Source organism: Galendromus occidentalis, unplaced genomic scaffold (assembly GCF_000255335.2).
Source record: "Galendromus occidentalis unplaced genomic scaffold, Mocc_1.1 scf7180000077448, whole genome shotgun sequence".
In the NCBI taxonomy this organism is placed as follows: Eukaryota; Metazoa; Arthropoda; class Arachnida; order Mesostigmata; family Phytoseiidae; genus Galendromus; species Galendromus occidentalis.
This window is the reverse complement of record NW_003805436.1, coordinates 345,099-368,784: the sequence shown is the minus strand read 5'-3', so window position 1 is coordinate 368,784 and position 23,686 is coordinate 345,099. Positions and strand designations below refer to the sequence as shown.

At 51.2% G+C, this 23,686-nt stretch overlaps 1 protein-coding gene across 1 annotated transcript; it reads left to right on the top strand.

The window, feature by feature from the left end:
• The first annotated feature begins 629 nt into the window (after nt 1–629).
• On the top strand, nt 630–23,223 carry LOC100898321 (extracellular matrix protein 3). The gene is made up of 19 exons (XM_029111535.1): nt 630–4,359; nt 9,520–9,527; nt 12,162–12,246; nt 12,883–13,017; nt 15,644–15,888; nt 17,010–17,133; nt 17,222–17,352; nt 17,982–18,122; nt 18,447–18,822; nt 18,999–19,158; nt 19,408–19,736; nt 20,886–20,999; nt 21,096–21,223; nt 21,394–21,510; nt 21,678–21,825; nt 21,976–22,157; nt 22,265–22,506; nt 22,658–22,955; nt 23,119–23,223. The coding sequence occupies exons 1-19, from the start codon at nt 630–632 to the stop codon at nt 23,221–23,223; spliced, it is 6,798 nt and encodes a 2,265-aa protein (XP_028967368.1).
• Nucleotides 23,224–23,686: the final 463 nt, after the last annotated feature.

The following is a 23,686-nucleotide window of genomic DNA, read 5'->3' as shown; positions in this document are numbered from 1 at the left end:
ACAAGCGACGGTAGACGCTGCGCGTCGCTGATTTATCACGTTGTCGACGTCGCCAACGGCTCTGTAACCCACCGGTAGTTGTATCGGTAGTGTAAGGCGCGACAGCACCATCGCTCGTTCTCTATGATCGTAGTAGTGCCGCGCCGTCAGTAGCTGTGGTAATAGTTGTCGTAGTCAGCTTTCGGACAGATGGATAGCCCTCTCCTGGCCTCCTTTCTCTCTGCGAACTCTCCACTGGTGGCAGATCGTCTCGTTCAGAGACACGGGCAAGTTCAGATGTGCTTCTCTGACTCACTGACAGCTGGACATTCTGGAACTTCTGCGTTGACAGCCGTAGAAAAATCGAGTCGAATACTCCCCTCGATGCCGCTGCTGGAAACGGTGCGAGATTCCAGAATGGGAGTGAGCCAGCTGCCATGAATTGTGCCGAAAGTATTTTCTTCTGAGCGTCGGAAACACATTTTCGGAAGCCTCTGAAGCGACCGAATTCCGTAGTGTTTACCACAGCGCGCAGATTGTGCCATCGAAAGGAAGAAAAAACTGTGAAATGTGTCTAAGGTGCAGTGGATTACCTACGAGCTCTCGTGACTCTCGTGTGATGTGATGTGAACGTGCGATTGAGCTCAGCAATGTACTGGCTCGTCCAGATTGTGCTGCTTCTGGCAGGTGTCGCGGTCCTTCCGCTCCGCGCGCTACAGGTGGAACGGTACTATGTAACCGTACCACGCGGTTTCACCGGATCGGTGGACTCTTTTAGGAACTGTACGAAAGTCACGCTGATAACGCAGTTTGAAGAACACCACAGAGTCGTCGAAGTCGAGTTCCATCCGAAGTGTGAAGGGAAGCTGCGCTTCTCGCATCTCGGCAGCTTGGAACCGAGGGAATTCGTTCTCGAGTTCCTCGCCCAGGACAGCGCGGCGAACGCCTATGTGGTGGCCGTACATTTCACCGTAATTGAGAACGCTGCGCTGAATAAAGTTCTCAGAACAGGTTCCGTTGCGACTCTACGGATCAATCAGACGTTGTCGAAAGTTCTCCACCTGAACCGGTGTCAGGCGAGACTCGTTCGGCTCCCGCAATTCAAACAGCTTTCCGGGGCTTGTGGAAAAAATCTCTATGAGTGGCAGAAATGCGAGGATTTCACCGACGTGCATTTTTCCGAAAATACCGATCTCGACGATTTCGTGATCGCGATCAAGAGCGACTTGGACGGCGAGGAGACGAACGTCATCGTTTACATGGTCGATAAGCTCCAGGCACCGGAACCCACCTTCTCGTCGAGCCTTCAAATCGAAGTCACGCCAAATATCCTCACGCCAGTGAGTCACACCGCGCTTTCGACCGATGAAACTGCAGCTTTCTTCCGAGTTCTTGGATCTCCGGAAAACTGCGGATTCTTCAAAGCGAACTCGCGGACACAGATTCGTCAGTTTTCACCGCAGGAGATCGATAATTTTGAAATCGCGCTCCTCTGCAAAACCGTTGAGCCGATCCTGGAGATCAAAATGGACTTAGTGAACATCCTCGGAGGAGAATCCTACGAGAAGTTCAGTCTGAGTCTGAAGCAGGCCGATTTCGACCAGGCCATAGCCTACGAGGACCTCATCGTCAACGGGAACAATTCCGCCACTCTCGTGGTCGAAAGCTCGAAAGATCTCCGGATTTGGACCGTCGAGGGTTTCACGAGAGGCGTCCTCATCCACGACGGTCTGACCGTGGATCAGTTTGCGGCGAACTCCCCGCTGACGTATAGTTCGTCCGCCAAAGAAATCTCCACGGACAACCTCGTCCTCAAGCCCAATCAGAGTTCGTTCCAGTTTCTGGTACCGGTGATTGTCGTACCGATGGAAATTAATTTCTACCTCACGTTCGACAGCCTATCCGTCATGATCGGTCGGAGCACCGTCGTGTCGAAGAATCTATTCAAGTATTCGAAGACCGTCTATCTGGGCGAGATCGTTTTCACCGTCAGCAAGCCGCTGCCGTCGCAGGGCGAGTTCCTCCTGAACAACAAACGGACGACAAAATTCACTTTTTCGGATGTCCTGCATCTGAGAGTCGCGTATCGAGCCTCCCCGGCCGCGAAGATCGGATCCGAAGACGTGATAATTCTCTGCGAGAACACGATGTTCTCCGCGAGTCTCCTCACGACCATCCACTACTCTCATGGGACCAAGGACAAGAGCTATCCCCGCAAAGCTAAAAACAGCGACCTGCAGATGAAGGTGGGCGCCTCCGGCAACGAGCGAGTGGTCCTGGAGAAATCCCACCTGAACTACGAGGATTCCTCCTCCGATGGCAACACTTGCTCTCAACACATCACCTTCAGGATAACGTCACCGCTCATTGACTCCGGCAACCCATCGGCTACCGCCATCGGTGAAATCGCTGACGAGAGCGGCAGTGGTTTAAGCGAATTCACCCAGAAAGACATCAACATGGGTCGCGTTTTCTACTACCCGCCGTCGTATGTCTTGGATCGCTTGCAGCCCCGAAGTTTGACTTTCGAATTCTCGGTCTCGGATCAGTACGGCAACAAGGTGAACAACCACAAGTTCTACATTTATCTCGATTCGGTGAAAATAGAACAGACGTTTAACTTTAACCTTACGTCCGCTGCCACCATCCACGTCCTGGGAGACAACATGATGAATGAGACGTACAACGTGAGCTCCAGTCGCTTCATGCTCACCGAAGCGCCCAAGCACGGAGCTCTCAAAGATCCCGAGAACGACGTATTGATCGTCGGTGACATCTTCACCTTCGACGAACTGCACAATTTGGGTATCAGATACGTCCCACACTCGAGGAATGTCAACGACTCGTTGGAGCTGATTGTCTACGACTACGAGACCTCGTCGAGCGGATCGACTACGAAAAAGAAATACTCGATGATAAAGTTGAATTTTCTCCCGTACGACTCGCTCAGTCACGACACCGAGCGTCTCGATGGAACTTCGTGGCGTATGAAGGTCCTCGAAGGTTCCAGCAAGAGCATGACCATCGGAGGAAGCCAATACCTCGTTGTAGTGCAGCAACCAGGACACGGCAAGGCATCTATTAGCGAAGACCGGAGCAGTTCGGGGATGATAAACATCACGTATCAGCACTCCGGTGACGAGGTCGGACTCGAGATCGGCCATGACGTGTTCGTTCTGCAGAACGAGGACGGGACTAACATAAAAATTGAAGTTCAGATCCTCCCTGTAGACAACTCGTCCCCCGGGATCACGCTGCCCCCGGAAATCACGGTGCAGGAGGGCGGAAACGTCTCGCTCGGTATCGTGATAGAGGACAAGGACTCTCTTCATTTCAAATGTGATATCACCGAGCCGTCGAACTTGGGATACCTCGCAAGCTCCGAGGGCTTTGTGTTAAGCTTCACCGAGGAAAACGTCGGTAGTTTATTCTACGTCCAGAACCTGCATTATCAGCAGGAGCCCCGGAAGGACTCGTTCAGTTTCATCTGCACCGATTCCGTGAACGTATCACCGGAGAGTAAAATCAATATCGAAATCATCCCCACCAACGACGAGTCTCCGTACCTGAGCATCGACGACGTAACAGTTTTAGAAGGTCGGATAGCACCGGTCAAGATGAAATTCATCGACCGAGACATACCGAAGGACAAACTGCTGTTCACGGTGTCGAAGCATCCCGAGCACGGAACCGTCGGTATCTTGAGGGCTAACGGCGAGATTTCGAAAATGGACGAGTTCACCGACGTCGAAGCGCATCGAATCGCGTACCAACACGACGGATCCGAGAGCAACACTGACCTGTTCGAATTAACCCTGTCCGACGGTTTTCATAATTTCTCGTTCTCTGCTCCGGTACACGTCTTGGCGGTTGATGACGAGATGCCTTACGTCGTAAACAATCGGGAGGTCCATCTCGACGCGCGCGGTTTCCGGAAACTGACGAGTCACGACCTCAGGTCCACCGACAAAGATACACCAGCCGAGAAGATTGCCTACATCATAACCGACGAACCTCGCTTCGGACAAATTCTGAAGGACGATGAGAAAACAGTGAAGTTCACTCAGGACGACATCGAGAACCAACGGATTTCCTATCGAAATACTTGGAAAGTCTGTTGCATGAACGACAGCTTCAGCTTCAAAGTCACCGACAGCTACAACACCTCACCAAAACAGAATTTCTCCATCGCCATAATCGCGCCTTCATTAGAGGACGCCGACTTGAAACCCAAGAGCATCTCTCTTGCCTCGACGGCCTTCGTTCTGGATTCGAATGAATTTACGGCGTCTCTCGAGGGTAAAGACCTCAGTAGAGAAGGTATCGATCTTCTGTGGACGCTCCGTGAGCCAATCAACGGCGTTTTGCGCTTCACCGATGGTGAGTTGAAAATTCGAGTGAGGAAGCGAGATGAAATGTGAGAAAAAGCCCCTGGGTCATTAGAAATATGGGAGTAGGATTCCACGGACTTCGGTTTGCTCCGGGCTGGCTGGCCAGTGGCCAGATCCCGGTAGTCATCACCGCGGGTCAAAAAGACGGAGTTTCTACTCGGAGCTGTTTGTCTCGAACGGATTCGGGAGCTACTGCGGGGTGTGATTATTTTGAGGCTGGATACCACCCCATGGGGGAATCCTCGAACTCGACCGGCATCCGAGCTCGGAGAGCCATCAACCGTCACCCGACGCCGGGCTGTAACCACTTGGTGACAAGTGACTGTTGCTGAAAATGCGAGTAAAGCCCCGACCGTTATCGAAATCCATCTCGGAATTCGGCGGCTGTTATAAAGATTGCGATCACAGGACAGTTTTTGTTAGCTGTGAAAGCGTCTTTTAGTGGGAAACAAAAATAATCGAGATGTCTATCTTCGCTCCGGGTGCTCTTTCGAGAGAGGGGCTCTCAAAATCCGCGGTGCAAACACGGCCGGCTCACACCCGGGCTATTAGGCGACACCGACCGAGAAGTTTCTGGTGAAGGACCACGGATCCGTCGAGGGAATGCGCGCAGAAAAGCGAAATCTACTCGGCGATCCTGTCTACTTGGTCCTGGATTCCGGTTCAACTTTTTCGACATTGCGATTTTCCCATGGGCATAGGTTGACGATGGCGGCCTTTCGAAAATGAACTGTGACGGATGATTTCTCTCATTCCGGCGCGGATACTGTTGCGGTCAACATGGATAGGCTCGGAGTACAGTGGGATCATTGATCCATCTCCAGCAAGTAGCCTGAGCTACATCTACCGTTGGATAAACTGCGCCACGGACATATTGAGATCGTGGGAACGGCGGCGAAGTCGAAATGGGGATCAGAGCCGACTCAGCAAACATGCGCTTTAACACGTTTGAAATTCCTCGTGGGATTTGAGAACGAATAACTCCTCCCGCGCATATTACCAGACGTGTCTGCTGCAACCGCTCAGTGATGCAGCGGGGCAACCTGCGGTACACCGAGGCTATCACGGAAACTATCCGAGTCTCCGGGGCTACAGCGTCATGATCTCTTGCATGGCGTTAAGGCTCCAGGCTTATGTTAGGCATACTATCCGCTTTTTCTACTCATTCCAGTTTGCAGAAGTCGGACACGTCGCACAGTCGGCCTCTGGTCCGGCTCGAAAATACCGCGCGAAATAATTCTAAGACTTCTCGAAGTCTTGAGAGAGAGAGATCGATTACGATCTGTGATATATTTTCTGACGAAGGTTGATGTTTTCGGAAACTAGCGGGAGGATTAACCTTCATCCGGTAGACCGTGACCGCGCACCGGCTCGTGTCGTCGAATTCCGGCAAGAGATTGCCTTAAGCCAGTACGAGCTCATTATCATCCGAACTAGATCCATCGGGAGCTTCCTCAGGAGGGAACATGATTGCTGAATTTTCGGTGAATTTGTTGAACCTTCTCGTCTGTGAGTTTCAACCGATCTTAAAACAGCATGTAAGCGTTCGTAAGGGAAGTCATAAATCACCATGTCGGAATATGAAAGTTCGGGTACATGCTCTAGAAATGACAGAGGCACTACCCAATTCGCAATGCGTAGAGTCCAAACTCTGAAGGGTGTGATTCGTTTATCGCTCCCCATGATGGAATATCGATCCTCCTCATATGTTCAAAGAACAGAGAGCTCGAACTAACGAGATCATGAGCATCACGAAAGCCGAGATCATGAATTGAATGCCGGTTTATTAGGGGAGAGCTCTTTTTCTTGAACGTGGGCACCAAGTGTGTCTAGGCGGCTGAGTTTCTCCGATTTCTCTCTTCTCTATTCGCGAATCATTCATTGAGGAATGGAAGCCCATTGAAGGGCACTCGTGTAGGGACGTACCGAGGGTTTCTCCAGCGGGAGGGGGAGGAGGGGTTGCGACCCGCTCCTATACTTTTACATTACGGAACAATGTCCTGGGGTAAAGGGGGCTAGAGCCCCATCCGGCCCCGAGGTGAATAGACCCAGTGCACTGGAACTCTTCACACGCTGTTGCCAATTCGAATTATGATAAGCTCCGTACCTTCATGGATGGCATCAAATTCAAGAGTATCAGGAGGACGTGTTGCGAGCAAAACGTTATCTTGTCCCGAATAAACACAGCTGCTCCGAGAGGTCAGCCAAGCTGCGAACAAAGCGTCCACATGTTTCCCCGAAAAAGGAACTCGGCAAGCTCCCTGACCGCCGCGGTCTCCTCGACCACTGATTCTGTCATCGCGCTGACTAATATCGGGTCAAGCATTGGAACCTTTCATCGACTTAGTCAGTGACAGCCGCCGTCTTAACGAGCTGCCGATTAGTTCGGAACCGCGTTCCCGCCAAATAGCACAAAAAAGTGTATTTATCTCCGTGATGACACAAGAAGAGTATTCTCGCGCCAAGAACGATTTCTCCGCGATCTTGGTTCCTGACGGCGAAGACTGCGATCCCTGGTAACAGGTTCCGATGAGCACCCGGACTGAACCGGAACAAATGCAAGTGCTCTCCCAATAGGGAAAAAATCATGTGTTTATTCGTAGCTCATCCCACCGAAATCACGTCATCACAATATTACCAATCGGGGAGCTGCGAGAGAAAAAGACAGAAGCGATCAATTCCAGAGGCGATTTGTAGAAGTGTTCTGACCCGCAGAAAATGGTTCGGGTGCATCAGAATGAGCTGGAAGACGGAAGGGGTAGAGAAAGAAAGAGCGAGAAGTGGTGTCGTTGGGCTGAATAATGATTTCACGGCAATGATCGGAGCAAGTATCTCCGGAGAACCATCCGTAATGAGCCCGATGCCGACAAACCTCGAATGCGCGTCTCCCCAGTTCGGAAACCCATGATGGGTACAGAGTTCGTAAAATATTGGTCAGAATCGGAGCATGAGTCATCTTATTTTCTTCCGCAAGTGTCCGCGTCGGAGGCCATCTGAACGAATGTTGCGTTACACTCATTGTACTGTTCCCGTGATAATCGGAGCCGGTAGGAGGTTCCCCTCGAACTTCAGAGAACCTCCTGAGAAACGGGAGAATTTCTCCATGCCCCGGAGACAAGAAGACCCACGAATTAATCCTTCCGAGGCTCGGATCTTTCACCCGGTGAATCCTCGGAATGCATCCGAGGGAATAAGCGAAAATCCTCGTGCTCACAAAAACTGTGAACTTCAGGGAGCACTCGCATTCGCTATCGGAGCAGGTTTCGAAATGAGCGGCGAGTAGCAATCCAGAGAGAAGCTTGCTCTTGTCGATGGCAGCAGTCGGCGAAGAAAATTCACGGCGAATTCAAATTGAGATGACTCTGTGCCATCATTGTTAAATGACGCCCCACTCATTTCAAAATCACAGTCGGAAGAAAATATAATGACACTCAGTAGAAATAATGACACGAAACGCTCTGGTGAGCCCAACTTGGAGTGATGAGCAAACGTGCCGAAAAAGTAAAGATTCCTCTTTTCTCGCTGGCAGAGGGATGTGTACCGCTGGTGGTCTCTCCTCCGGTCTCCTCAGTCGATTGGGGTCTCAAATCTTCCACAAAAAGGCGGCAAGAGCGGACCTTGAGGCACTATTTTGCGCGGGAAATTCTGAGATTCGATGAAAGCGATTCAGGAGCCGAATCTAGGGGAGAAGCGCGCACAGCATGTGGTAAATGAATGCAACCTACGGAGCGTTTCCTTTGAAACCATCGGGAGCTTTCACTCAGCTTCGGAAGGATATGGACCAGAAAGTTCAAGGTGTTCGGAACACAATTTCATGGCGGATGAAGTAGTTCAAAGCGATCCATCTGGTGGACAGTCACATGAAATCAACTCGTAGAACGTGTTGCATTCGGAGGCGGGAGAATTTCCTCGCTATGCCTCAGCTGTAGCACTTCCCAAGACCAGCGAAGTTCAGAAACGATTCAGGTCCAGTCTGAAAGTCTTATAGAAGCTATTTATCAAATTAGGTGACGAACTGCGCGGCTGCTCGCGGTTTTTCTCTAGTACGAGCCCGGAATTGTTTGATGTACAGTGGAAGTGAATATTTCAAGACGCAAGATTAACTTCTGGAGGTTGGCACGTGGCTCGGATAAGCGGTGGCTTTTCGCTCGGTTTCATTCCTTCATGATCGACGATAGCGGTCTGATGAAGGAACGCTCACACGCGCGTTGTTCTTCCGATATGTCCAATTATGGAGACACCGTGTTCCAGCGACCGGTCTTCGGCGCTACCGGATTACGTCCCCGAATTCGCCGCCCGTCCAGCCCCATTTTCTTCCTTCGTTGTGATGTAGCAGTGTCACCGGAAACGGAATCTTCCACTCGCTTCCCTTACTGAGAGTTATTTATAACACGAGAAATTGTTTTCTAGAGAAAAATACACTATGTAGGTGGGCAATGATAATCCATTCTTCCGACCGTTGACTTTCGGCGAGACGTTTCAGGCTCGTGAGCGTGTTTTCCTTTTGGGGCAGATTCGAAATTACGATTTCATGCCTTGAGCAAACATGAGACACTTGGCTTTTAGTCATGACCGTGGGCGAGTCGGTCGAGCCTGGCCATGGCTTCAATGTTAAACAATTAAGTCTTCATTCGGACTCGTCCGAAACGTCCGCTCGCTCGCTTCCCGCGGTTTCTCCATCGTTTCACGGATCGAGAGAAGACTGCGGCGCAGAAAGTGGCCGGGTAGGACGACGAAAGGATTATTTAGCGAGAGAAATATGTAGGAGCTCGGCTCCGTTTCGAGCAAAGGTCCGGCACTGCCGCAGTGCTGGCCATACGTTCATTGCTTTCTGAGTCTATTCGGAGGGTCTGACGCGTTCGATGGATCCGCCACGGAACAGTTCATGGACGGAGTCTTCCGTTCGACGTACGACAACGCCAAGAGCTGTTAAAAGGCGTTCCATGGATGAGTTCCATGAGTCTTACTAAACGCTCGTCGCGATCGAGAACTTCCCGTCGTTCCCCGGCAAGCTGTCCAGCATACATTCTCCGGTCCCTGATGTGACGTGCGGCCGACCTCTCGTTCCAAGCCCCTGAGTCTCGATTGTGGAGATCTTCTCCTGCTTGACGACGAGAATGTCTTCTCAGGAAGAGATCCGGTTTCCGAGACGGAGGCGTTCCGGATTGGAATTATTGAGTTCGATGACTTGAGACGTTGACACAGGGGGTGATCCCTACGGAGAGTTTCCGACTCCTCCATGCGAGAATTGTGAAGTCGAGGTTGGGAGGATTCGGCCCGGACACATTGCTCGGGGGGTATGTCGAGAGCCGTTCGGAGCGCGCCTTTATTCCGGAGTTTCATCCGGCAGAGCAAAGGATGGTCGAATTCTTTCCATTCCGAAAAATCCTCCTGACGCGACGTTGGAATGACAAAACTTCCGTCCAGATCCTGCTCGATGCTCAGCATCACTTTGTTTACGGCCCCGTCAAGTGTTTCTCTCGAACTTTCGGAATGCTTTCGTGGATTTGAATAGAATCTGTTCGAAGTGTCGGTCCGGTTATCGCTCGCTGCGAATCGTTCGTGACGGACATCTATCGATGACGAATGGATTTTCAAACTGCTTTTCATAACGGATAAACAACCGTTAGCCTGTAGCATGGCGGATCTTTTTCCGAGCGCTGGGAGCATTCGTCTAGAGCTCGTCACTCCTCGAATCACCGCAGTCAGCGCTGGATATTCCTCGGACAGTTTCCTCGAGGCCAGCCCGACTGAAGATGAGTGCGATCAGCCACAGCTGATCTCAGCTACCCGTCGATTCGCTCGCGTATCATGACGTAAATAGCTGCATATACACACATCATAGCGGATTATATCTCTAGCGGTAAACTCGGTCGACTGATGTCGCCAGCCCGTCCGACTCGGACGACGGGCGCTTCGGAACTCCGCGAGGGTCAAGTCAGTGAGTTATGACCCTCGAAGTCATTCCGAAAGAGAAACCAGTTCCTCGGGGAGGAAAACCCGACCAATATTTTCTCTTAGAGAGACAAATTATAGAATTCCCTCCTCTTTCTCACCCTTTAGCTCGCTAGCGGTCCGCTCGACAGCTACATTGCTGTGCCGTTCGCCGTCAGTCACTTCCAGAGACGCATAGACAACACGGACACAACTCATTCGGATATTTATAGCTCAAGTTTTTCGGGGCATTTTAGCGTTATTGGCCAGCATCCCGCTGGTCCTTCTTGATTTTTGTGTTTTCGCTTTCCCCTGTTTTTTCTCCCTGCGTCATGGTTTCGTTTCTTCTTCTCCTCGTTCCGCAGCAGCCTTGAAGGAGGCGCGGAAATCTTCACCGCGGGACATAAATCCTAGGCGTTCGTCTCGTTCATGATCGCCGGCCGATACCGACGCGTTGTGAATGTTATCACCTCAAATTGCCTCGGGTCGGCTTCGAAAATCGAACATAAATTTCACGCCACGTTTCCGCCTCGATCATTACACTTCAGAGCGTCCCGGGCACCCTTTTTCGGGAGCCTATGGTGAGCGTACTGGGAGTTCGGTTTTGAAAAGATACGATCCCAGAGGGATGCGAATCGGATGAAAAATCTTCATCCGGACCCGTTCCGAGACAAGGAAAACTCTGAATCTCGATCCAGATTATCTCAACGCAGAAGGGAGACGCAAAGAACGTCGTTGACGGCGCCATCAGGATCATCATTAGGCTCTCACAAGGATTACACACGTGGCTGCGGCCGATGATGAGAGCATGCGAATGTGTGTTTGTTCGTCTGTCGTATTCCCTATTCGGACCGAGTTTATGGCTGGCCATTCTTCACTTGAGGTCTGTCACTGACGCCAAGTGAGCTGAGGTACACAATGCCATTAATTTATAGATGCCATCGATCAGCCACGCCCGCCCGTGAGTCGACGCGAGAGTTTTACAAGTGACCAGATGTATAGACGCCACTCGCCGTAATTAAGTCGCTGTTCCCCTTGCTCTCCCGCGGCTATCCTACTCGCCTACCCGCGACGGTCACCTAGTGCTCACTCGATGGCTTTCCTTGAAAGAACTTCTCTCCCGCGGTCCACGATTTCCTCAGAGGTCTCTGAAGATAATCTTGACGATGGATTCGAAACCCTCGGCTGAGGATTCGGGCTTGGTGGCTGCGGAGAGTCGTTGTTCTCGTTCGTTGAGCGTGTGCAATGGCTCCATTGAGATTGGCTCCGCGGCTTAGTCCTTGGTGAAACTCTATCCGATCTCTGCATGGGCCCCTAACTTGTGTTTACGCGCTGCTGATGGCGGCGGCCGGCGCGGTGGCGTGTCAGAATCAACCGCCGAACGAATAAAGCGAAAGAATCGAGTAAAGAACGGCTGGACGATACGGACTCTCTGGGACTGTTGCGGCAACAATCTACGCTCGAGTGTTTACCTGCAGAGCACCTCATAATTAACAGTCAGAGGTTCTTCGCGTTTGGCAATTCGAGCCCACTCCGGTCACGTCGTGGTGCTTTATTTCTGGGTGAGATCCGCCGCTCGAAACGTCGCCTCTCGGAAGATCTGAGAAACGAAGTCAGAAATCATGGAAGGGAAATTAAGCGGCCGGATGGAACCGAAAGGTCGCCGCCGATCCGTACTGTCCATGAAACATGTTTACTTTGTTCCCCTCTTCGTGGAATGACGCTTTGAGCCGTAAGGCGGGAGGACTGCACATCTGCGACCGGTCTCTCATATAGACGAAAGTTGACCAATAAATATCTTCTCTCCGACGAAGGTGTGATAAGGAACTACGTAAAATCGTTCTATTTCCAGGAGAGAGTCCGGTCCTGCGGTATTCGATCAAACAAGAGGCTATCGACCACTTCCGAACCAAGGATTCTTTCAACCTACTGCTCCGCACTGGTGAGACTTCATTCCGACGAGAAAAGAATCCGAGTTCTCTCGCAGGAAAGAGAAGATCATTCGATCTTCGGACTCTGTGGGAAAATAGAGAAATCTGATAGAATGGGCAGGGAAGGCGATCTGAGAGACACGAACTTGACTTCTCTATTCTCGTCCTATCTCTATCCCTCAACATACTTTCGGGCTCTCTTGAGAATTTCTCCTCCAGCGTGCTCGATTCCCCAGGCCCCCTTTTCTCGGACTAGCCTAGCTCGGTCCGGATGATATCAATTCTATCAGAAGGGAAGCACAGATATTTTGCAATCCAGACATGGAAGCGATTGAAGACGGTCTTGAAACGAATTGGAATTATGAGAGATCGATAGCCCGCAAATGGATTTGGAGAATTCGCGGTGTGTATATGACATCTCGCATCGGTCCCGAAGCCCTGAATCTGTTCAGCGGCCTCCACTCGTCATATCATACGCGGCGATTTGCTATGATTTCGGGCCCCCCACAGAGAAGAGACGGATATTTTCCCCGAGCTCAATATCAAAAACTGAGTTTGGAACAGTTCTTCTCCTCATTCATTATTAAGTGAAGGTGATCGCCTCGGAGAGTCAATGGACAATGATAGAAGCCTCTTGGGAATTGCAGATACCTGGACCCATGAAAACGTATCGGTTTCCTTGGAATGGTGCTGGTTGCTGCTCTCCGTCGAGGACGATGAAGGCTTCCTCGGAGATCAACTCAACGTCACGGTGACACGGAGGGGCGTTCCCTCATCAACAAGTGAGTCGATGTTTACCTAAGGTTATCGGATACTAATCATCAAAGTCGTATGAAGGCCTTCCGGTCAAAAATCCGCGGCTGTACGGCTGTATCAGGTGGTTTGTCATGCTGTAACATGGAGCAGCGGTTTCTTGTGGCCCGAGGGTCAGATGCAGGTCAGCACAGGAGCAACCTAGTCCTCATCCATCTTCGGAATTCGAAACGGAAACCGCTGACCTGAGTGACGGCTCCGTGAGTCTCCCGACACAAGACACCGCCGAAAGCAATGCTCGACGCTCTCTATCAAGACTAAAAAAAAACAGGATCCATAAACACGATTCCCCCGATCGAGATATCAATGCCCGGATTCGATATTTACTCTTCTGCGCCACTACCCCGGCTCCATATCGACGCAGCTGATTCTGAACTCGTTCCGGTCGACCTCGCACGACTTTCCCACCCCTCGATCGATTGTTGGTCATCTTCATTCATTATTCGGGACTTGCGTGGCTTTGCGAATGAAACAGGGATTCGAACCGAGAGTCATTCAACCGAGTCATCCATCCGATGTCTACTCATCTCTGAATCGCTTCCCACGTTTTATATTCTGTATCGGAATCGCAGAGCCGGAATGGAAATTCTAGAGCCGAAACGACCCATGTGCTCACAAGCCAGGGTTGAGCCTCGTGAGGATCGAACACACTTCAGGAATTTTTTTGGCGCAATTATGCAGCTATGCATGGGAATCATCACGGTCCTTCGGAAATATCTGCCTGAGAAAATACTAAATCCATGAGATGTGCTCTCAGACGAAGGGGCTTCCTGCCCGGCGACTTCCAGACATCGCTTTGGCTTGTTTCCTTGTTCCGCAACCCTTAAATTCGCTCGATATGTTTACTCTGTTCGAAATTTCGAGACGCTCCCTTTACGATTCCGCGTGCCTCCTCGTACTGAGTTTTCGCCTATGTCTGGTCTTATTATTATCTTCCCTAATTTGTTTCCCTATTACCTCCTTAATTCTACGTCTAACCGAATACTTGATACTTGGCAACGTGTAACCGATGTTTCAGATGCTCCGTATCACCAGGGTACATGTATATTATCCCAGTTGAGAAACGTGAATCATTCCAGTGGATAATTCCAGGCCGCAGAATGATCTCCTGGATCCGTTTCCGAAACTGTCAAAAGAATCTCACGCTCACATCTTGTCACAGTTAAAAACAGGCAGCGAATCGTCTCAGAGCCACTAACTCGCGCTCGTCTCAAGGTTGTCGGGTGGCATTCCGCTCGGCTTCTCCCGACCGGCCTTACCAATGATGATAACTGATGCGTTGCGGCTAGTTTGCATCCCGAGTCACCAGAGCCATCTCTGTCCCTGCTCTCAACGCGCTGTCATTATCTCATATGCCTACAAGTGAATTAATTACCTATTTGACGCTCTGGAAGCAACCGCTGACATGGAACCGTATCATCTCGATCGTATAGGGTCGTTCTCTTTCTCTTCAAGTCAAAGTATCCGTCGGAATGGAAGTCATCGAATTACATCGTGACACGTTTCCGCTTCATTTGAATTTCTGGTGCTCGCTCTCGGAGCGGGACTCTCCCATAGACCTTGATAATTCGCTACAAATCGAATATTGTCGTTTGGTTTTCCGTGAGTGTAGAAAGGGATCAGAATTAATGTCGATAAGGTTCTTTGAATGGTGCTCTGGGTGATCCTTCGAGCGGCGGCCAAAGGAGCTTGAGCGCTGAGGTCGTTCAGGGAATTTGAGTCTTGTTGAGACGGAAGTACGGAAGACCTGTCGGGGGCGAATATGGAGAGCTCGATAAACTTTCCGGATAATTTCTCGATTTTGACCTCGATCGCGGCAGGGAGCCGCATCCACTGAGGAGCCTTCAGCAACTTCAGGGGCTTCGCTGATTCGTCCATCCAATCGAGTTCATCGGATTAGAACAAATATCATTTCGCTCGATCGGGAACCCAATCGGATGATGATTGTGTGGACACCGTCGATAGCTCTGCTCCATGTATTTGCTTGGAGTCCTGTAGGGTTCGGAGACTTTTGCTGAAGTCCCTGACCGCCATCGTCATGACTGTCGCCAGGGACTCAGATATGAGAGCTTCTCGAAGATCTGATGAGATCATCCTGTGGAAGAGAACGTCAAACAGTTGATGCGGTCGCTTTGACGGCTTCGCCGGAGCATCGTTTAGCGTGACTGACGTCTTCCTCCGATTTGTGAAACGCGGATCTTCTTTTAGATTAGGAACAATCAGCTGTCGTTAATAAACATGGTTAATCCTGGTTAACCATGATGGCATTGACGAAGGCGGTCGATCCGAGAAAATGCGAGGAGCACCTGAATCGAATCGCGGAACGCACGGGGAAATCCTCCTAAGCTCTCCATGCTCGAGAATAAGACGCCAATCCAATGATATGAAGATTTTCTTCTTGTCCGGCGAGAGCGAAAAGTCTGATTCGGCTGATCACTCGGATCCGGATCGGTCGTAAATTTCATGACGGGCTGAGGGCGTACAATTTTGCGAGAGGAATGCGTACGAGCTCGAATCACTCGACATAGTCCGTGATTTACTGATATTAGATAAGGACGGGTGGAAGCATTATATTCTAACAAGACGTATTTCCAGGCGTGACCTTGACCGTAGGACAGAATCGGTTGCCCTTGACGCTCGACCGGGACCAGAGTTCGCTTTCACTTCAAGTTGAGGTTCCGCCGGTGAAGGAGAAAGACATCGAGCTCAAGTTGATATCAGAGAAGCCCGGTTGCCTGATTCAACCTCAATCTCGTCGAGTTTTCCCCGTGGAGCGTCTCCGCAGCAGCGTGACTTTCGAGCACGCGAGCTACACCGTTCAAGAACCTCGAAATGGCACGGTAAGCCGAATCTTCCTCGTACTCAGAATAGTCACCAGAATAAATGCCGATCCTCGGAGGAGCAAAACCTTCCTGTCGGGAGGATTTCAGCGATTTGAGTTTCTGTGCTCTACACCTTTTGTTCTCCTTCACGAATTCAACCTCTCCGGAAGAACTTGAAAATTCACGTCCATCATTTTTTGATTCACCTTCCCCGTCGATTGACCCGTCGAACGAAACCGACACTCAGTCTGCGCGCAGCGCTCATCGGCGACTGCTAGATTCTTCCTTCATTATTGAGCGCCGCGCGGATCGGCTCATCCTCATTGAATGATCCGAATGAGCTCAAGAACTAGGACCATCGGGATCCATCCCACGCTTGCCTTGATGCCGATGGGAGTTTTTGGTGGAAATTTGTTTTGCCGCTAATGGCGTCGCTGTCATCATTGTTGTTTGCATGGTCGCTTCAGCATCTCCTGAAATCGTTGGTAGCCATTTCGATTTTGTGTGGGATTCTCACCGATCCTCGCGAATTATCCCCGTCGGATGCGGACAACCATGAGCTTGTCCAGGCGCTCACCGCCGATCAGGGTTCGGATTTTTCTGTCTACTGATAGCAGTTCGTACAGCGCGGTGAACATACCAGGGATAAAGATCGATATGAAGACGCAAAAGAAGTCGGAGCGAGAGGCACGGCTCGCGCCGATGAGACGCGAGCCGCAGAGACGGATAGAGTTCGGAGCTGGAGGGGACCAGGGAGAACGGGGGGATACCACGCATGCGAACGCCAGAAACAAGCTAACAGTAGTGGGCCTCATTTTCTGTGACTTTATTTGTTAAGCGATAAGGGGATTATCAGTCAGCATCATCCGTACGCAGGAATGGGAACCGCTGCGGATAATGACGATAATTAGACGAATCAGAGGGAACGGTCCGAGGAACTCATGCGCGATTCGAATCGGGTCTGGATTCGGGTGCTGTTCCTTTGCGCTCGGACTATGCTCGGGCCGCTCGCGCTGTCCACGTCGGAATCAGCCCGTTTTCTCATCTGAAAGCTAAATCCCCAGGAGGTTTCGAAGCCAACTGGGTGATCTCTGAAATCGCAACCTCTCCCGAAAATCCGAACCCACGTCCGATTTCAGGTGCGAGTCTTCCTCAAAGTCGTCCGAACTGATAAGAGGACGTCTCCAATAAACTTTATCGCCGAAACTCAACATCAAAAGTCTGGAGCGACGTCGGGGATCGATTACGTCCCATTGGATCAAGGTGAGCGGTCTTCGAAATACTCCGTGAGACGGCGCGGCTGATCCTGCGACCCGCTCCGACGAACACTAAACTTCGAATCGATTTCCAGCCTTCGAGCTCAGCGGTTCGTCGCGCAGTGTCCTGGTTCCGCTGAAAATTCTCGCCGACCGCGATCATGAGGACGATGAAGCGTTTTTCGTCGTCCTCAAGGAAATGCAGTCCCGCAGGCCGCTGGCCAAGGTAAGCGGCGTCGAAGTCGATAGTAATTTGCCGGAATCGCGCGATCTCTTCCCTCTGCGTTGAATTCAAATCACGACTTGGTTCGTTAGTTTCGTTCGTTCTTACGACCCTCCCACCGCCAGATGGAGCCGTAGAGAAGCTTATCGTATACATTATCGTTAGCCATCATCAGAGCAAGGGTATCGATATCGAGAGCTCTGCTATCGATCCTTCTCGCGGAGTGCAATACAGATGCATGTCTCGGCTGTGCGTCGGACGAGCCGTAAAAGATTTCTTGGCTTGGACGGCAACCCATCCTCTCCTATCTTTATGGCTCCCAACAGTCAATGCTCGAGATAATCTCGAGACGAAAACTACAGAAGACGATTTTTTAGCGTTTCCCTCCCGGGATTCACGTCCTTCCCTACCCTAATTGGGCAAACCCTATCTGACCGTGGGAGGGAATGACGGATGGCGACGGAAGCCTTCACACGAGAGATATCCAACCGGCACCGAGCAGGCTTCCACAGCGAGCGCGTATGCGTCACTTGTTTTGTCCCGAGCGTCCTTCCCGTCCTCCTGGTGACCGCGACGAGGCGCGTACCATGCCGCTCGTGGAGAGTCTCGGCTGAAATTGGTTTCGATTGCAGGCGACGGTTTCCATAATCGACGCGGTATCCTCCGAGCAAACGTTCAGCTCGCCACCGGTCGTTCTCTCGCTGAACGAAGACGGAAGCGTCCTCAATCACTCGATGAGACTTAACCGAGGTTACCCAGCGATATGCATCACGGTGAGCATGGTCATGGTCTTGCTCGACCATCTTTCCGCCTCCGAAGGTCCCCATTCCTCGGACTTTGCATGAGCATGCTCTTCACGAACTTCGAAGATCAGGGCCGTATGGATCTCATACGGGTCTCATAGTATCTCTCTCGAAAATCTTTAACGCGTATCCGCAACTCTGAGACCTACGGAACTCAGAGGAAGGAATACAGTATCTGGCAATCATGGAGCCCAATCGCGTGGCTGACGTGATGATCGACCGGGGTTCCGTGGGTCTGAACTCGGCCGAGAAGCTTAATCTGCATCCGGATTCATCGGAGACGCGTGTTTTCAGGAATGTGACGGACGCCATCCATCATTCTCGCCGCAGTCTCCGTTGTGCAGTCGTCTGGAATTCAGTAATGGGCCGGCGTTGAGCGTTTCTGTCAGGTGGAAATGGGCGCTTCACTCGTCGGACGAACTCGAGCCGCTTGTTCCTCCGACGAATGTGAATTTCCCTGCTCGACTCGAAAGCGTTCTCCTCGTCCCCGGCTCGCGCATCTCGTGCTCGGTCAGACTGCAGCTCGCGCCCGTCAAGGGACAACTGGGGAAAGGCCGAGGCGAAGAACGAGAGAGCATTGTCTACGAAGTTGGAAGCGAGGGGGTTTGTCCACCGTCCAACCCCGACGATGTTGCTTCGGATCCCTACACCGCCACGTTGAGCATTGTCGGTCAGTACGAATTCTCGCGTATGTAGGAGGGCTTTTCGAAAACCATACGGAAGATTTCCATCGATTTCTACTGGAGGAACAAAAACTTTTGAGGGGCTCCTTCGACGGGCCACATATCGAAGGGTCGAGAGATCTCTGGCTAAAACCGGCTAAAATTTTCCATCCGATTACAACAGAAGGGAGCTCCCCGTCAAGGCCCCAAGTGCGGCTCCTCGTCACCATTCCCCATCGCGACGGACTTCTCCCGTTGGTGTCGACGTCGCCGATTCCCCGGTCGGTTCTTAGCTCATCTTCCGTGGCGGCCCGGTATCCATGCTCGAACTTCGCCAATTTCAGGTAAGCCGTCCCCAAAGACGGATAAACTTAAGCGTTCGTTAAGCATACGAGGCTTTCCCGTAGCTCTGGGATCCGGAGCTCCTCGTCAGCGTTGCAGATCCGATTGGTTCCAATTCGATCCCTAATAGCGGCCCAGTCCTCGGAAACAACGTTTTCTCGTAGGGACAGCGCACAGGGTCGCTTATTAGAATGTTTGTTCTGTCTCCGGAGTGTTTGTTTTGAACTCGTGTGGGTGTTCCTCTTTTGCAGCTCGTTGATGTCGACGCTGTCACTGCGGAGCTGCTCGTGGAGATTCCATCGGGTGTTCACTGTCGAGCAGCTCGAAAAGCTCTGCGGTGCCGAACGCAAGACGAAAGTGTTCGCTTCTTCTGACGAGCAAGAGGACTCGATCGAAGAGCTTGATGCTTCAACGGTGACGCTTTCTCTGCCTCTTCACGTCGCCTACTTCTATCGAACTCCTTGTCCATCGCAGTCGTCACCCGCTCAAGTGCGTTGGAGGCATGTTTCGCTGTCGAACGTCGTTCAGCTGAGTTTCCTCTCGGATAATAATCAAGCGAGCGATCAAAAGCTCAACGGGGGTGAGTGTAAACTCGAATTCAGAATTCTCACTGCATTGGCTTTATGACGACTCAAGACCGGAGCCTCAGGTGGATCCGGTTTAATCCGTCGTCCCGAGTTCGGCCGTTAACCACGAGCTCCACCGGGTGTCGAACGGCGCGGCGTCGTCCACGATGACGACGACGGTGGCTAGATTCGTTGTTGTAATAATGATTGTCTGTCAGTGGAATGTCACTGCGAACGCGAATCTGTTCGTGTCACACAAGGAAACCACGAACCGAGTGGGAATCATTTGCTCTCGACATCAGCAGCCCTCCGAGTTAAGCGAGTGCCTCATCCACCACCCTTTTACACTACTACTACTTCCTCTCTCGATCGACCATCCGTGTCCTTATCTCGTGGGATGCTTGTTGTGGCGTCACCGTCGGAGACGGCGGTTTTCGCACGTCGAATCGCTCTCAAAGTTGCGTAATACTCCTCTGCTGACGAGACGGCGAAGGAATAATGTCCGCCTCCCTCGTCTTTTTTATGTTCTACACGACAGCTGAAGGGAAATTAATTCTCAGCCTTCGGTCGCAGTCGCGTGACGAGTGAGCTACTGCGTACGAGGTTCGCCAGCGAGATCTTGCTTTGTCTAGCTTCACAAATTGTCGATGTTTGTTCAGACAGACAATCGTCTGCCTCGCGGGGCTGTGCCGTAGGGAAATTTGTCATTCCTAGACATGGAGCGTTTTCACGCAGACTGTGTATCTATCGATGTTCGATCGTTCACGTCCCCTCCGTCAGCTACGCGGCCCGATCTCGTCTCTGACCTAGAAATCCTTGTGTGTTTAGACGGCTGCCACAGACAGTAATAGTGCGACGGAGCTGATTGTTGAATCGAGGTCAAGAGTCTCATATCCGTTCGCTTGAAGCTCCTCGCTCATATTTTCCTCGCAAGCCGAGGAAGCTAAGGTCTCCGTTAGCTCGCGGGACGGTGGACGACCACGAACCGATGATAATATCACTCGCCTTGAAGTACTCATTCTCTACTCGGGAATTAACTACGGGGAAGGAGCCCTCTCTCCCTAGTTTGACGCGCGAGACCGCTAAATCGGCTAGACCAGTTTGTCCCCCTTCTGCGATTCGAAGAGAATTAATTAATTGGTATGAATGATTTGGGATTCCAGGAACTGTCGAAATGGAAGAAGTGAGGATCTCTCCGAACGGACACCTCCAAATCAGATTCCGCAGCCTCGCTTTCCTCTCCGGACCAGGAAGACTCGTATTGAACAAGAACCATGGTGAGTGAAGCGCCGAGAGAGATGAGAGAGATCAGACCGACCGTCCATATTACTTAAAGCGAGTCGGCTGAATGATCGAAACGCGTCTCCCCACAGATGACTGGAACTCGACTTTGATAACAGCCGATTCGGCGACATCTCAGCCTCGAATCACACTGAAAATTCAACTACAACGGAGCCTCTCATCTACACAACTCGAATGGTTAATTGAATCTGTCGAAATGGTGAGTGAACGGTCGTTCCGAGGCCCAAAAGAGAAAGTCCAGAATTCGCTCAGAAAACCCTCAGATTGGGCCGGCGGGAGGAACGTGAATGTGCAAAGTTCGGAAAGGATCTCCCCGTGCTCGCCCCTGCATTCGATTCAATTAATCAACGACTTGCTCCCATGCCGTAGGTTTCGCGATTCCGGGGGAACGTCAGCTTCACCTTGCACCCTTGTGTCTACGTTAAGAACTCGATAGACGAGTGCCACGATGCCGAAATTCAGCGCTCCTTGGACTTCTCATTCCCGGTTAGTAGAATCCCGGGACCCTTCGTGATTTGCTACGGCTGGCCAGAAATGTGATCTTTGGACCGTGATACGAAAATTAAAACGTTTCACGAACCGATATGCGCTCCCCGCGCCCCGCGGCTAGTACTGGGAGGCTCTTGTGTAATGGTCTTTCGTCGATCTTCCAGATCCACATAGAGGCTCCGAAGAAATCGGAGGGAACGACCTACTTATTGAGGAGCGAATTGTCGCTGACTCGCGACAAATCCAGCTGGATCGAGAACGTGCGATCTGAGCATAGCTCAGAGGGGGGTTCTGGAGACACGTTCGTTGAAGGTAACGTCAGTCTAATTCTCCCTGCGGTGTTAGTTTCTGTCAGTGGAGTCTCAAAAGCCTTAGCTTGGAGAGTCTCTCGCACCTCGAGTCCATTCAATTCAATTGAGGAGGAATCAAGGACTCAGGGTCCGAATGAAATCTGTGCTGCAGGCGATCTTGTTTACGGAAAGGTTCGGGCCTTCTTCGAGGGCAACGGAGCTGCCGTCTTCCAAGCGAACATCGAACGATGTTATCTCTGCTCTTCGGACAAACCAATGCCCCAAGAGTCCCCCGACGCGAAAGAACAGCCGTGTGCGGATCATACCCAGATGAACTGTCTCCTGAAAATCTTGGTAAGACCTTCAGAATTTCGCTGATCTTCTCCGCGGAAGAGGAGATCCTTAACTGCTTGTCTTCGGGAAAGAACAGTTGAGCATGCCTGACATTCGATTTCCCACAGGATTTCCAAGATCCCTACTCGGTGGATACCCAGCTCCAGGGGCAGGCCTTCAACGCGGTCATGATGTCCCAAGACCCGACGTCTTTCGATCCTGAAGTCCTGGAAGCTGTCCGAGATGACCAGAAAGCCGATGGATTCTTATTCCAGAGCGATCCCCTTTTCGCCTTTCAGAGAGATTCAGAAAACATCACTTTCTGGACCGTTCATTGCATCTTCACGCTATCAGCCGAATCGTTGAGGGGGTGAGTCCGAATTGCGGCTGCTCGCGGGGGATGCGCGCAGAGTCGCCGCTAGTCAGTCCCGAAATAATTTGATTTCAGCTGAAATTGAAATATTTTTGAAGCTTAGCTCTTGTGTTGATGGGAGGCTGAGAACAAATTCATCGATTTCCAGAGCACGAGAACGTCGGAGCGTGTCCTTCCCCTTGATGCCAGACTCCGAGGAATTTCGTGAGGGCTCTGCGTCCCTGAAACTGCAAGGGACGTCATCGAGCGCTCTGGCCGGATCACAGAGACTCGCGCATTTCATCGCTTGGTTGTCGCATTCGAGTTCGAAGGTGCCTCTCTTTCTCCTGTCAGGATCAATCGTGTGCCTTGCATTGCTCCTGTTGATCCTGAGTCTCGTCAAATTCGGTCGGCGTACGCCGCGGTATCAACAAGTGAAAACCTCTACTACGTCTAACAACAATCAGGTTCGAGTCATGCCTCGATGCTTCTGATCAATCTGAGCACCGTAGGACCAATCCATTCCGACTTGTATAATCATTGTTCTACCGTCATTCCCGATGATATAAGCTCATTTGAATCATTTCATCTGGGATGACAGATTCCTAACATGGTGTCGGATTTTCGCAGATCGTGACGATGCACGTATTCCCAACGAACACAACGTCGAAGGACAAACTCGGATCTCAGGAGAAAATCGTCTATCCCAGACTCGCGGAGCCAGATGCGTTCTAGTCAATGATCCTTCGATTCAATATTTAGGAGAGGAAATACTCCAGAGGACCTGTGGCATGAATTGTACATAGACATTCACATTTGTATATATAATTCATCGACGGAAGGTAAATAGTGTACATAAAATTCGAATGTTTCGAGTGGAATGAGCGTGGACGGAAGTTGCACGGACGGGAGAAGAAAGTACGGAATAAATCAGAGACAAGGATTCTGAATGCGTCGGCCATAATTTCTCAAACTGCCTCAAGGGATCACTGATAGGATTAATGACACTCATTTTCGGGTGGAGATCGCGTAAAGAGTCCGGCTAGTGCGATGCAGTTCAGCGTGACCTTACTCATCGCAAAGGAATCGCTGCTACCCTCACCGCCAGCCGAGGGTCAGGCCTGCTCCTGACGGGACGTAGGAGGCTAGAAGCACGGTCAGACTAAAAGAGAAATCGCAGAACTCGAAAATCAGACGG

What these genes read in the sequence shown, in the direction of transcription:
- LOC100898321 (XM_029111535.1), top strand. Translation starts at nt 630, where the DNA reads ATGTACTGGCTCGTCCAGATTGTGCTGCTTCTGGCAGGTGTCGCGGTC. An exon ending in AAGAACCTCGAAATGGCACG is followed by an intron (nt 15,889 to 17,009) that starts GTAAGCCGAATC and finishes GTCCGATTTCAG; the next exon opens with GTGCGAGTCTTCCTCAAAGT. An exon ending in CGCCACGTTGAGCATTGTCG is followed by an intron (nt 18,823 to 18,998) that starts GTCAGTACGAAT and finishes CGATTACAACAG; the next exon opens with AAGGGAGCTCCCCGTCAAGG.